This window comes from Setaria viridis, chromosome 8, assembly GCF_005286985.2.
Source record: "Setaria viridis chromosome 8, Setaria_viridis_v4.0, whole genome shotgun sequence".
Classification (NCBI taxonomy): Eukaryota; Viridiplantae; Streptophyta; class Magnoliopsida; order Poales; family Poaceae; genus Setaria; species Setaria viridis.
The window spans coordinates 5,193,513-5,209,070 of NC_048270.2; the positions used below are offsets into that span (position 1 = coordinate 5,193,513).

Here is a 15,558-nt window from a genome sequence, read left to right on the forward strand (position 1 = left end):
AATTTCACCGGGTTAGCATCACTAGGTTAGCATCAGTAGGTTATAATTAAATTCAGAAAACAGTTGTGCATTACCTAATAAGCAACATGATCTTATAGGAAATTATTTGTTCTGAACACATAACTTAAAGATTATTACCTAATAATGTTACTGCTCAGCATATCAACATAAAATAATGGGAACTCTTCAGCTTAATCACTACTTTATCAGAGGATATGAAAGCATTACTTTCATACAATAATTCCAAGCTGTTATATAAAGGAAATGACTTCTCGTGGAACTTGGCAACTTTGTGGTTATCCTATTGAAATGTAATAAAAATATATGATTAGATGGTTTGTATAAAGGTTAGCTATTATATAAAGGGTTGTTATATAAAGTTGATTCTCCATTTAAGAGACCTAATCTTAATCAACTTTTCCCAACCTTTTAGTTCTGCAATGACCATACCCAAAGTATCGTTCCAGCCAACACCACTTTTCCTCACTTTTTTTATTATCTTGCACTTGCTACTTTTAGCTCTTTCTCCCTTTCTTGCACTTGCTACTTTGTGAAATGTGTCATTGGAAACATATCATTGAATTTGTTTGTGATATTCCTCCAACCTTCTGCTATCCACCCATTTTATCCCTTAAATATTGGGATGTTGACAAGCTCTTTTAATATATCCCTTCTCATAGGTGTAGCTCCACGTAGCCCTTTCCGTTGACATGGATGCAAGAAATAAACAAGATTAGATAAAGGGCTATCATGAAAATAATACAGAAATAAGCAATAAATCAAAAAAAAATAATACAGGCTGTCATGAAAACATTTATGCTTCACCTAGTTATTACAGGCAACCCATATCTGAAAAGCAATTTGATCTCGTAGGGTGCTTCCTTCATTTGATTGCAGTTCATTTGGGTAGTTGTTATCCCCTTTTGGCAACTCAACATAATCAAATGGGTTGATATTATTTGGTTGGTGATCCAGCCACCCTTCATCCCCATTTAGCCCTCTAATGAGATTATGAAATACCGCAGCTGCCATTGGAATTTTAATTTGGTTCTCTATTGGATGAAATGTCCAAACTTTCAGGATTGAAAACCGCTTTTTTAGCATGACAAAGGCCCTTTCAATATGATTGTGTAGCTGCGCATGATGATGGTTGAACAATTCTTGTAATTTGCATACTGATTTCCATGTCTCCTAAACTCACTAAGGTGATACCTAACTCCTCGGTATGGAGCAATGAATGAGGAAGTATTTGCGTATCCACCATCTACAAGGTAGAACTTCCCCACAGGCATATGAAAATCTTTCGCACTTGCAGACCGTAGGACCCCTACATCAGATGCAGATCCTTCCCAACCACATGAGATGAAAGTGAAATTTAAATCAAAGTAACATGCACACATCATGTTTAGTGACAAGGTTCCTTTCCTACTTTTGGAGGGAGCGACTCTTTCTTGTGCAATGGTGATAGGAACATGAGTGCCATCAATGGCCCCAATGCAGTTCTGGAAGAAAGGCATAAAGCGAGGGTCTAATGCAATATTCACATGTGTATGGTTCACATTTGGGAGCTTCAAGAATCTATGACTCAGTGCTGGAATTATATCGAAGAACTCTATTATTTTCCTATAAATTGTCTCACCACTATGGTGGAATTCCTTTTTTAGCCTATCGGTGCTTGCATTATGAGAGAGCATGAACATAAACATTCCCAGCTGCTCCTCAACTCTAACACCACGGGTGTCACGTAATAAGTTCTCCACTCTAATTAAGATAATTTGCTATAACTCTAAATATCTCGGGCTCCATCCTGAACTCCACTTTGCACCAATTCTCATAGCCTTCCAAGATTTGTATGACCTTTTCAGCACCAGGCAGAGTTGAGGTGTGCTCCGACCTTTTCTCCTCATATAGACACTGCTGAAGAGCGGGGACCATAACTAGGAATAGCTCATCATCCTCTTCTTCCTCCTCTAGCATGAATCTCTATCTATATGTATGTATATGGTAAGGCAAGTAAACTATGTTACTCAAATGCATAGGGTCTAGAAAAGAAAAAGAAAAAGCTCACAGGTTATGAAAACTGGAATACTTGCAAGAATATAAGAATATATGATATACTTGCAAGAAAAAGCTCACAGGTTATGAAAAGGCATTCAACCATATGCAGTTCATAGGATCAAAAAGTCAAACAGCTACCATAGAAGGTATGTTAAATTATAGCAGATTTGATAAATTATAGCAGCCTTAAGGAGCAAAAAATCAGACAGCACATGAGTAAGAAATCTCAACTGAACTCAGATAAATGGAACCAGAGTATTTCTACCATTACATAACATAAATAGTTTGCAAACCATGAGGATCAGAGTGATCAAGCATTTTTATTTACAATGATCCCATCCAAAGAAATAAGGATTTGAATAGTTTGGACTTAATATGTACAGTGAGTTAATCATAAGGATGAGTCCAACTAGATTTCTTTTATTTTGTTTTCCCTGTGACCAAACAACTCAACCATTTTAATAGGTCAGTCTTCAAGGAACAATTTGCTAATGTTTAAAACTCAACAGAAAGTTTCTGATAGAAACCATGGACCCTACTAGATATACTGTGCAGTTTAAAAAAAATGGACATACAGTGATCCCTGTAATTGAATTTAGCCAACATGGGCAAACATATCTAAAAACATTCCAAAGTAAGAGGAAAGACCAGCAGCATGGAGCATTGTGCTCCGATCCTGTATCTAGCATTCAAATATGCAGGCAGCTAAAATCTGTGTTATGATAATCATTGCTGATGATGACAGCATATATAGTATCTTCTAGATTGAAAATGTAATCCAATTGTCTATTGGACAGAAGTGAAACAGTGTTTGTATTTCAGGCATCAGGCTTGTGAAGCAAGTGCATGTTAGACTAAACAAACTCAAAAAATTCTAAAACATTTCTCTCGACAGAATTGCATCACAAATAATATGATGCCATAATGAGTTTTGACGGAGAACATAAATATCTTTTAACTTTAGAATATGATCAGAAAATGCAGATTTGATAAGAGAGAACACTTCATTATTTTCACCTATCTGAATCAACATTATTTAGATCAAAAATAGGCATGCACTTCTGCTAAATTCAACAGCAAGGCAAAGATTAACTGCCAATAGCTCTATGCCTCAAAAAACAGTATATAGCAGCTCCAATTGCTATATGCCTCAAAAAACAGTACCAACTCCCTTCTTCATAAAGAAGAAAGGGAACAGTCAGCTCTAAACTACACTAATCATGTTTCTGTTTTTTTCTCCATTCTACATGCATCACCAATGATGGTGAAGAAATTAAACTAAGCTAGCAAAATGCCACTTGAACCCCTAAAATCCCAATCAAATATTCATGTAACTACAGTTACGTGTCAATCCTCATCTACTCATAGCTAAATGAACTAAGCACGCACGGTTTGGCTCAGCTTCTCCTGTTGTGAGCTGGTGATTCAATCAACAAGAATCCGTTAGCTTTCGTCAGAACATTGGAGCAGGAGCTCGATATTCTCAGATCCAATGAGTAAAAGTTAGACATCCAACTAGCAGGAGCTCGATCTGGGGAGGAAAAGGAGGAGAGAGGAAGGGCTTACTGGATCTTGGGACGAGGCAAGGCGGGAAAGTCACGGAGCAGTGGTGGAGATCGAGCTGGCACGGGGATGGAGAGGCGGCGGGGAGGCGATAGGGAGGCGACGGCGACGACGGGGAGGCGATGGAAAGGTGACGAGGAGCAGCGACGGCAAGCTGCAGGGAGGCGGAGGCGGCGCGTCGCTCGCAAAGGGCATGGGGAGTACGCGCCCGATGTCTCTAGGTGGGAGAGCTCTGCCCCAGGGAAAACGTGTGGGTCAGGTGGGCAAGCCTCTTTGCGAGGGTTTCCAAAGGTCGGATCAATTTGGCTCGTGACTGATTCTCCGTGAGAGCTTTCGGCCAGGGAAATCGTTGGGATCCCGGAGGGGATTTACGTTCCCAAAGGAGCCCTAGGAGTGCTGGGTTCCCGTCAATCCTACCATGATACTAAATGTGCATGGTTTCCTATCAGCATTAGGCCCATGCAGCCCGAACGAGGCCCATAGTTATTATGTTGAAAACAAATGTCACAAATCAGCGCCACGTGGTAGTGGATTGAATGGCTACGTCATCACGAGCCTAATCAAAATGACATGGCTACCAGCATGGACTGATGTGGCTGCTCCCATTGAGCTGACATTAGCCACCAAGTGATTCTCATGGCCCATCTAGTAAACTTTTTTGGGTCCAATTATCTATAGGTCGAGCCCATTATCATGATCACAGATTTAGAGCCCATTTCAGAAAATATGGGCAAGTAATTTATTAATAATAGCATACTGTCAATGTCAATTAAAACAGAAAAAACTTTCTCATATCCAGATAGACAATCATATTGTTATAGTAACACCACTTCTTGTATTGAAAAAACACATGCAGTAATATTTTTTCTTTTGAATATATGAACTAGTTTTTAGGATATCCTGAATGTAGGACAACAACACCATGTCGACAAGCATCCACAGGAAATCGGACCTTCTCATCAATAAACTTTTTTTTTAATTAAGGAAACAGCATCCGGCCTCATCAATAAACTACAACACCGATAATAGCATATATATATGCATCAGCGCAATATTTAGTAACCTATCTGCTATGAAATTTTATTTTGTGAGTGGGGACCTAGTGAGAAATAATGCTACTGTGTACACTACGGGACACAGGAAAATTGCCGAGTGCCAGGGGCACTCGGCGAACCGTTTGCCGAGTGTAACACTCGGCAAACGGCACACGGCAAACTTTGAGTCAGCAAACACGTATTTGCCGAGTGTTTTGTGTCGCGCACTCGGCAAAGTCTTTGCCGAGTGGCCAAAAAACACTCGGCATCCAATTTTTGAAAAAAAAACATGTTCCGCCGCCGCCACCACCACCGCCAGCACCACCAGCCACCACTGGCCACCACCGCCAGCCACCACCGCCAGCACCACCACCGGCCGCCACGGCCAGCCACCACCGCCAGCCACCACCGCCAGCCCCCAGCCGCCAGCACCACCACCGGTCCCCTCCCCTCGATCCGCGGCCGCCGCTCGGATCTAGCCACCTCCGGAGCCCCTTCCCCTCGAGCCGCCCGGATCTGACCGGCGGCGGAGGGAGGGAGGGAGGAGGCCGTCCCGGCCGCCAGATCTCACCGGTGGGGAGCGGGGCCGGGAGGGGAAGGGTCGGAGGAGGGGCGCCGCCCACGCCGGAGAGGGAGGGGAGGGGTGCCGCTCGCGCCGGAGAGGGAGGGGAAAGGGAGAGGGCGGATCTGGAGGAGGGAAGGCGGCGGCGCCGGAACCGGGGCAGGCGGCGACGCCGGATCCAGAGGAGGTGGCGACGCCGGCGGATCCGGCTTGGAGGGGTGACGTGGCGGTGGCGACCAGATCTGGCCCGGAGGAGGGGCGGCGTCGGGATGAGGGAGGGAAAGGGGAGGGGCAGTGGAAACGAGGGAGGGAGGAGGGGAGGGGAGGGGTTGGCCGGCGGCGGAGGGAGGGGCCGGGGGTGCGCACGGAGGGAGGGGCCGAGGTTGCGCGCAGAGGGAGGCGGAGGGGCCAGGTGCCAGGAGGCGAGGGGGGTTGTGGGGGCGGCTGGTGCGGGAGGCCGGAGGACGGGTGGGGGGGGTTTAATTTTTATGCGGCGCGGGTGGGTTTGGCCCTTTGCCGAGTGTGTATAGCGCAGCACTCGGCAAAGCACCATTTTACCGAGTGCCAAACGGGGAGCACTCGGCAAAAAAAAATTTCCCTTTTTCCCTGATTTCATACAATGTTTTCTTCTACATTTGTTTTGATAAACTTAACAATATCTCATCAAATTCACTCAACAATATGTATTTGATTATTCTACTCATATTATTTCATTATTTTCCGCAGTTATAGCTCCAATTCAATTTATATCAATTAAAATTCTATAATTGCACTTAATTTGATTAAATTATCAAACGGTTCCAAAAAATTACCAAAATTTCACATGAAATAATATATGTTCTCTATTGCCTATACAAAATATTTTGTAGTCAAATTTAAATTCGATCATCACTTTGACTCCAAATCTTATTGAATCCTTCTCAATGGTACGATTCTTCTTCTGAGATGCTTCGGTTTGTAAACATTGTACGTGATAAAATGTGCGATACTTTCTCAATTTTTTACCACAACCTCCACGTATGATACCAACACATCATGACAAATCTCATAATTTTCCGACTTCGTTTGCCTTTTTTAGAATTTAAAAATCATTCGATCACATGTTTGTGGTTATATTTCCTGAACAAGATGTTTGAAATTTCTTTTCATTTCATGGGTAAGGCCTCAAACTGGGATAAATAACATAAATATCATTTTTCTACTCATTTTATTCTATAATTTGAATCACTTGCAGTTCAAATTTGACTTAATACCAAAATTTTCCTTGAAATACAATTAATTAAATAAATATAGCAAATGAATCCAAAAATATACCAAAATTTAACATGGAGTACCACATGTTGTATGTGGGGAGTAGAAAAAATTTCAAGGTGAAAAGAGGAAAAAAATTATTTTTTTTTGCCGAGTGCAAAAAAAAACACTCGGCAAACCCCCCTCTTTGCCGAGTGTCTTTTTTGACACTCGGCAAACTCCCCTCTTTGCCGAGTGTTTTTTGGCACTCGGCAAAGAGGGGGTTTGCCGAGTGTTTTTTATTTGACACTCGGCAAAGCCCTGATTTGCCAAGTGTTTTTTCTTTGCCCAGTGTGTTTAGCTTGGCACTCGGCAAAGAGCTTGTTTGCCAAGTGCTCGAAAAAAAACACTTACCAAAAAAAATACACTCGGCAATTTTTAGCTTTCCCATAGTGGTACAACACAATGCTCGCAAATAAATGAACTGAAATTACATGATGAAGGGTTAATTGGATTTGTACCATTATAACTTTCAAGTTTTTGAGCCACACCACTACTATTTGAATTATAGGATGCATGCCATTACAATTTCGAAGTTGTTTGAGATATGTCATTTTCTACGTCTTTAATATTGTTAGGCCCACGTGCAGGTGATTGTATTTTTGTATGGGTAAAAAACCCTCCAACAACTCCTCCCTCAACCTCACTGACGCGTGGATCCCACGCGTCGTCTTCCGCTAAAAGGTCCTCTCTGAAGTGTCTGAGGCAGCAGTGACTTCTTTTGTCTTCTCTTTTTGAAGGGGTAGTGAATTATTTTTTGGACCGTCCGTTCCAGGAAGAACTTTGATCATGCATTCCACTTGGAGAGCGAACGAGTACGTGCAAGGAAAGCAAGTATTAATCAGGGTGGGTCGCACCGGACGTGTGCCTTCTCCCGTTGTTTGCCCTGCACCGACAAGAGCACAGAGCACCGAGCTAGAATCCTTCCAGAAACTCTCCATCCCAAGCCACAAGAAATTCGTATTCGCGAATCGCGAATGCGATCTGCTCCTCTGCATTGTGCTCCCTCCCCCACTGAGATGCCCTTTTTCATGGCTGGCCAAGCAAGCAAAGCATTATTGCCGCCCTACCACTCGTCACTTCGTTCGTGTTCATGGCGCAGCATTCTGAAGCCCCATTCACTGCCCGCCACGCGTCACCAATCGCTCCACACCTCTACAACACTCCACTGTCCACTCCACACTATAAATTGTAGCTCGATCAGTAACCCATACCCACCCAACTCAAGCTTGCTCACACTTGATACTCAGCTACAACACAGCGCTTCCCACTCGCAGCTCAAAGATGGCCAAGAAAGCCGTGGCGCTCCTCCTCTTCCTCGTGCTAGTCGTCGCCGCCGAAGCCCACCATCCGGAAGCCCACGACGGCGGGCGGCACAAGGACGCCGCCGCCGCCCCGACGCACCTCCACTTCTACTTCCACGACACGGTGAGCGGCAAGTCGCCGACGGCGGTGCGCGTGTTGGACCCACCTTCCTCCTCGTCGCCGATGACCATGTTCGGGATGGTGAACGTGATGGACGACCCGCTGACGGAGGGGCCCGAGCAGGAGTCCAACCCCGTGGGCCGCGCCCAGGGCCTCTACATGGGCTCCGACCAGGCCAAGCTCGGCTTCCTCCAGGCCATGAACCTCGTCTTCACCTCCGGCGACTTCAACGGCAGCACGCTGGCGCTGCTCGGCCGGAACTGCCCGCTCGACGCCGTCCGGGAGCTACCCGTCGTCGGCGGCACCGGCGCCTTCCGCTTCGCCCGGGGGTACGCGCAGCTGCGCACACACTGGCTCGACTTCCGCACCGGCGACGCCACCGTCGAGTACGACGTCTACGTCATGCACTAGCACTCATTCACTCATGAGTGCGATAAGATTGCAAAGAAAGATAATAATGGTGTCACTGAAGGTTTTTCAAGCATGGTGCTTCATCGCAGAGTGTTTGTTACTTTTTTAAATTTTATTTCATCAGCCTTCTTCTCTTTTCACAGCTTACAGATTGCGTGTTTTGTGTCCATTACAAGGTTCAGAACTCTTGTTTTCACAAAAGAAGCTTCACATAAATCTGAAGGGAGAATACGTTGGCACCACATACCATCTATCTCTACTTTTGTAGCCTCCTCATTTTGTCTGAGAGTATTATGTGTTTATGTCAGCGCATGCACAGTACGAATATAGTTTCTGATCACGTGAAAGTGGCACAAATGATGGTGTCTGCTCCAGCATGCCATTGGGCAAACACCCCTCTTCTTCGCTCAGGGGAAACTGCTAACTCTGCTTCTAGAAGCATATGTGTTCCGCCCATTTTCTTGTATAAAATTCTAGGGGCAATTCCAAATGCCCCCCTTCCAAGTCTTCTGAAGTAGCAAATACCTTCCTACTACAAGCAGAAATAGTTGCGAAATAACTTTCCTACAAGTATGAATATGCAGAACGCGTTCCAAATTCGTAATTCCCAGGTCATTCGTGATCCCTCCGCCAGCATTAAAACTAGCAAGAAGACCATCCTATAATTCCCATCTAGACTCACACAAAGGCTTTTCAAGTGTGATGCTTCATCACCGAGCGAGTGTTTGCTCTCTTTTTTCGTATCAGCCAATAAAAAGGTTGAGAACACTTCTATTCCGAAAGGGTGGTTCACAAACCTGATGGAGATTGGTGTTGCTACTTAAAAATTGAGGCACTAGCTTCTACTTTTTATCCATGTGTGCACGCGCGCACTTGTGTTCAGTGCCCACTATATATTCCTTTTATCAGAAAAAGTGGCACAAAATGTCTAGATACACTGATGTATCTAGAAAAACCTAAACAAATAACTTGGAATATCAAAAGTTATGTATTTAGAAAAATCTAAACGAATATTAAAAGTTATGTATCCAGAAAAAGCTAAACGAATAGTAATTTGGGATGGAGGGAGTACTGTCTTAGTCCAGCATTGCATTGGGCATTCTACTTCTACGGAGATTTAGGAGAAGCTTCCAGGTGGAACAAAGTGATGCTGCCTGAACATTTGACTGAGTAAAAAGTTAACAACGGCCTGGAAATCATTCTGTATGCGTCCATGCGAGCGTCACAACAGAAAGGAACAATACCAAATCTTTCCTGCGCATTCCACTTCATGGGTAGTCAGCAAACAATACAAGTCAGGGGCAATGCCACACTCAATGATCGGTAACCTAACATCATCTAAATTCTAATACATGAGGAACCAAGTATACAAGTTAATGCAGAGCAAGGTTGGTATACATGTGAACCTTGATGCGCTCCAGCTGCTCATAGATCATACAAGATTGCACATATGGATCGGAACAACAATATTTAGATCAGAAAATGTTAGAAAAGCTTCGGCTTTTCCTACTAAAATCTGCATCTCAGGCTTCATGCTGTACATGAATGCTGTTACCGAAGCTTAAAGAATGGCGGAAAACACGGAATCAGACTGTCATGACAATGTCAAGACTGACGTTACTTGTCCCTGCAGGGAAACAGCATAAATTAAAACGAGAAGGTACCTAAGATTCTAAGATTACTGGTGCAGAGCATATATGTTTGTACAGAGATCATGTAGGTAGGAGGTTGTCGAATATGACATAATGACAATGACACAGCGATGGTCCACTGGGCGCATGTTCATGCAGAAAACCTACCTCGAAATGATTCAGTGTTTTGAATTTGATATCAGATCTTTCAGTTCATCTGCGATTGCCTGGTGGCAAAACTTGAATTGCTCCTGCAAAGCAGAAGATGACATTAGAATACCCAGATTGTACCACTTCTAGCACATCTGTTCTTTGTTACTCTCAGGGATTGCTCCATCAAAAGGATAATAACAGATGAGAAACCCAAACCTAACACTCGAGCAATCCCCAGCACAACTGCTAGCTGCATATTGCCATTGCCAGACAAAACATCTATGTACCACTATCACATGAGGAATCTACCTCTAACAATCGAGTACTAGTCAAATTTCAACAACCATGTATTCACTAACTCTAGTTCAGCAGAATAGGTAATGACCACTCTTCTGCAACCAGCAGAACAAGGGTTTTTTTTATGTCTTTTGGTTAGCAAATACTGGCTGCACTACACTGAAACTATTCTGTACCAGAGGATTTTCTAACTGAACCCTAGAGACAAAAAAAATTAAAAAAAAAGAACCACCATACCTCTGTTTGGACCATTCCAGGCCGTTCTGATCTAAATTTTTTTAGAGTTTCAGCAAGATTGACGGCACCCTGATCTCCAAGTAAAATACGATCTATTGCATTATGGATGGTGATGTAAGCACCCGTTCTTCCAATGCCAGCACTGCAAAAGGAGAAAATAGTAGTATTAAGTTTGTGTATAGAAATGGTTGCATAAGTAAGCAATGCATTGTTTGAAACTGACCTGCAATGTGCAACTATTGGGTGTTCTCGTGGAATGTGATATAATCTTTTCAGAATTTGTCGTACAGCATTACTGTTGCTTGGCACCCCATGGTCAGGCCATTCAGAATGCTCGATGTGCAGAAGAGAGTGCACTGAATCTGACTGCAATGTGAACAATCACAACCAGAAGTTACTTCAGTACTTGAGTTCTTAAGCATAGGAAAGAAACAGAAGGTAACAAACATGTAAGGACATGTACAAAAGAAGAGGGAATGAGAAACATAAAAATATTCATGTAAGAAATGAGGTGAAAATTCCAGCTACATCTGATAAACTAACATGTATGCCATTATTGACCTAACATCTTACTTAAAAAAAAAAACTCAACCATGGGAGAAGACTCCCCCAGGCTTTGTTCTAAGAAGGTGTCGTGCTTCGAACCGGGTTGGGACGGGAGTTTCAATGACTCCTGGAGTTCAACGCTCTAACCGGTCCACCACGAGAAGCTTGACATCTCACTTGGTAATATGACATCATATTCTGGCAAGAAATGCTATCGCAGAAAAAAAAAATTTGACATATGCTGTGAACAATATGCTATGCTAGATATCTAACCAATAGCCTATGACAGGTCAATGCCTAAAAAGCTGAAGTGAAACATTTAACACCAAAGTTTCAATATGAACATCAGATAAAAGGAACACAAACAATGAAAGATAACAATAATGAGACTATAATAGAGGGCCTTTTATGCAAACGAGAAATACCCTAAGTTCTTATGGACCAAAGCAACCGCAAAAGCTGAAGTCAAGTACTATGTTGCCTAGTTGAACACAAACAATTCTTCATCTTAAAACTATATCCTATGAAGCAAAGCATGGTATAAAAATAGTCTGTGGTGATACATGCTAACATACAATCCACCAAAAACAGCATAAATACAATAGCATTTATATATATTTACCTCATCCCTTTGCACCTTTACAACACGCAACACTAACTGACCATCATTTCTTGTCTTCACGATCTTAATGTTAAATTTTCCAAAAGCTCCCTGACCCTTACTCAACGGAAGATACTCATCGCACTGCTAATATTTTCAATGTGAATATTATTTAGTTAATAACATTTCAAAGGATATAGTCAATAAATTCAAGTTGTGTCTACAAGATTATGTTGAATATTAGCACCTTATAACCATCAAATTTGGTGAGCATAACGATCACAGGACAGTGATTCTCATATATCATCTGCCAAAAATCTTCAATTGTCCTGGCTAGCGGGCCTTGAGTGGAAATAAACTTTGTTTGATATCTGCCACCAGTCTACAAATTTTATATGTCACAAGCCAGATGACGATTGGAGTCATTAAAAAGAAAAGGAAAATAGAGAACGAAATACAAGGAAATAGGGCAAAATTACATTTATAAAGCTGGCATTGATGTAATCATTGCCTGTTGGGGACTGTAGTCGTACTCTGGTTTTGTCAACTAAGGAACAGAAGTCAAGTTAAACCAAATTAATAACTCCATACAAGTCTATATACCTGCAAGTCTATACAAGTTCATGATGCTCACTTGGCAAGACATCAGTGTAGCGATTTCTTCCTCTATTAACAGCTTCCCGAGCCGACTTTTGTGACGACGGAGGCACTGTTCCTATATCCTGCAACAAGGAAACACATATGAGAGGTAGTTTAGCTTGGTTCAAAAAAGTATTTCTTGCGGCACCCATGATCTAACTTACAAAGTTTTTTAAAAAAATAATTATTGCTTTCATACTTTGGAAGAAAAGAAAGAAACATGGGGCTCAAGTGTGTGTGTTTTGGCATATTAGACTGAACAAAAATACATAACCAAAGCAGACGTTTCATTCCATAAGATTGCAAATAAATAGGAACATCACAAAATGCCAAGTCATGGAATTGTTACAGCAATTCACTAACAGTAGCTAATCCAGTTGTTTACACAGCAATTGGTACAGCTACAGCCCCAGTGCTATTTCAGAAAACATTTCCTTACAATCCTAGTAGATAATCACCATTGTAGGTTACATCAATTTCAGTTAAGACAATGAGAACTATGCAACAAGATGCCTTAAAAAGTAAGTCAAGGAAACAGGAATTACTGGTTCGGTGAAGAGGTGAGAAGGGTATAGTTAAATTAAGTTTTAAAAATATTGGCCAGAGTGCTGGTCTGACTGGAGCAGTTTTCTGGAAATAGCAGCATCAAGTCCTCTGGTAGCATCCAGTAGAAATGCTGGACTTCAAGCCCAGTTGCTATGATGTATACCCAATACATTTTAAGAAAAAAAAAATTCTCGATCCCCCTCAAAAGGTACCGAAATGATGCGGCGTAATCATGTCAAATCATTCATACACAATAGAGCCACCGTGAAGCTTAGCTTCAAAGCAAAGCCTGCCCTAGCATAAGGCGCAAGATCAGATACCAGTACCACTAAAGCACAAGGCACAATTGATCGCCCTCTGCATCCTAGCACTACACAGAATTGAGACTCTGCATCCTAGCACTAGGCAGAATTGACCCTCCGCATCCTTTGACAAGTCAATGAACAAATGATCCTAGTGCCCAGAACGTAAAAACCATGACTAAGTGAGTAATTAGAAGTTACTACTCGAGCTCATCTTTGTGTGAGGAAATAAAGACCAAGTAAGAGCAACAACAGAGTATCCTGAACTCGCGCATAATTGTCACCACAGCGACCGAGAGGTGGAGAAAAAGAGGAGCTCGGGTACCGGGAGGTTCCAGAACTCCTTGGCCAGCGCTTTGGGCTTCCCGAGCTTCTTCTCGAGCGCCTTGAGCGCCTTCTTGCAGTGCTTGACCTCGCCCTCCATGAGCACCTTGGCAGGCGGGTTCGCGTCGGGGTCGAGCGGGTCGAACCCCGCCGCGTTCCCCGCAGCCGGCGGCAGCGCCAGCGTCCGCGAAGGCGGGGGGCCGGAGCCCCCGCCGCCCCGCGGCTGCGAGTTTCCCGTGTTGACGGCCTCGCGGCGGCGGCGCTTGGAGGCGTGGATGGTCGGGGGTGAGGGGGAGCTGGCGGGGGACGCGGCCGGGGGAGTCGTCGGGGTCGCCGTCGCGGCGCGGCGCGGGTTTAAATAAAGTGGGGGGGGGGGGGGGGGGGGGGGGGGGAAGGAAGGGGCCTTCGGCTGGAGGAGTGGTTGGATCGGAATTTTTTTGTGGGGGCGGGGCGGGGAGGGGAGCGGAGACTTGACTTGGGGGCGAAGAGGACGGCGCCGCGGGGCGGGTGACGACGGCGGCGGGAGGGCGACGGGTGGGGCGCTGTAGATCCGACGCGGAGATGAGAGGGGCGGGTGGTTGCGGGGGCGGAAGGGGCGACGCCTTGTGGCGGTGAGGGAGGAAGGCTCGTCCTCTGTTTGAAATTGGGTTGCGGGGAAGAAGGGGAAATGGCGGACGCGGTGGCCGGGGACGGGACGGGACGGCGAGGGGAGACGGGGAAGTGGAAACCGCTGGCCGGATTCGAACCGGCAGTCGTGGGCCCGGTACGATGCCTGGGCCGAGTGCTACGCTGCTGCTCGTGATGGATTTGGACGTGGCTGCTGGGTGAATTAGGTGCTCAAAGTTTGGAGGTGCAAAATTACTGTTATAGTACTGTAACATATTTGTTTGTATTTGTGAATTATTATTCAAATATTGACTAATTAGGCTCAAAAGATTCATCTCGCAAAGTACAACAAAACTGTACAATTAGTTTTTGATTTCATCTACATTTAATATTCCATGCATGTACCGCAAGTTTGATGTGATGGAGAATCTTTTTTTCTAAGTGTTAAAGTTGGGAGTTTTGAGGGAACTAAATCGCCTCAGTCAATTGGACAGTGCGTTCTGTTCCGCGAAATGGACCAGGCGCGTGTGAAAAATGCAACTTCGCGTATGCGTAGGCGAGACAATGCCTAGTTTTTTCTTCCGAAAAAAAACAAAATAATTCTTACTGCGTCACGGTTATTACATTCAAGAGAAAAGAATGCCACAGTTATGTGTATGTGTGTGTGTAGCACAAAAAGAAAACGCTTCGTATGTACAGAAAGGCTGTGAAGAGCACGACTTTTATTTTTGCTCGTGAGCAAATAGCGCATGGAGCACTATTGGTAAGAGCCACGTTGGAGGTATGGAAAGGTATGGCTGGTAGCATATTTGACACATGATCATGTGTACTTTGAAATTGTCAAAATGTTGCTGTGTAACCTATGCTCTTTTTTTTATTACTCCTTGTTTAAATAAGTTGGATGGGACGGACTTATAACCATTAGAGTATATACTAAGTTGCGTCAACATACGATAGCATGGATAAACCACGTCCATTTGGAACATCCACAGCACGCAATCCAAGCTGCTATCCACCATTTTTTTAAATCAAGTCAAACGTTCAGAGTGTTAATCTATGGATGGTGTCTTGCCATTTGCAAATGGAAAAGGAATGACAATGACTGAAGCCTAAAGTGTTGTATAGTAAACAAAAAGACAAAAAAATCCTCCTTGCAACAAAGTCAAAAGACACCCAACCGAGCCAAATGGCAGCAAACCTCGACAACGACTTTGCTTTGGATGGTTGGGTTGGGCTTATGCCCATCCAAGGCGGCGGCCCTGCCACTTAGCAGGAATTTTGAAGGCCCAGGAGTGGCCCGTAATCTTGATTATTTTTCCCTCCCCCTGCAAGG

At 44.0% G+C, this 15,558-nt stretch overlaps 2 protein-coding genes and 1 pseudogene across 2 annotated transcripts; 1 reads left to right on the forward strand and 2 right to left on the reverse strand.

The window, feature by feature from the left end:
• Window positions 1–1,097: 1,097 nt before the first annotated feature.
• Window positions 1,098–1,977, reverse strand: LOC140220179 (uncharacterized; annotated as a pseudogene).
• A 5,714-nt stretch (window positions 1,978–7,691) lies between these two features.
• Window positions 7,692–8,587, forward strand: LOC117833355 (dirigent protein 22). The gene has a single exon (XM_034712815.2). The coding sequence runs from the start codon at window positions 7,792–7,794 to the stop codon at window positions 8,341–8,343; it is 552 nt and encodes a 183-aa protein (XP_034568706.1). The 5' UTR covers window positions 7,692–7,791; the 3' UTR covers window positions 8,344–8,587.
• Window positions 8,588–9,578: 991 nt separating this feature from the next.
• LOC117834225 (protein-tyrosine-phosphatase PTP1) lies at window positions 9,579–13,865 on the reverse strand. The gene is made up of 9 exons (XM_072295537.1): window positions 13,621–13,865; window positions 12,443–12,530; window positions 12,288–12,355; window positions 12,056–12,190; window positions 11,830–11,952; window positions 10,885–11,027; window positions 10,662–10,803; window positions 10,143–10,225; window positions 9,579–9,970 (listed from the first exon to the last, which is right to left on the reverse strand). The coding sequence occupies exons 1-8, from the start codon at window positions 13,717–13,719 to the stop codon at window positions 10,154–10,156; spliced, it is 870 nt and encodes a 289-aa protein (XP_072151638.1). The 5' UTR covers window positions 13,720–13,865; the 3' UTR covers window positions 9,579–9,970; window positions 10,143–10,153.
• Window positions 13,866–15,558: the final 1,693 nt, after the last annotated feature.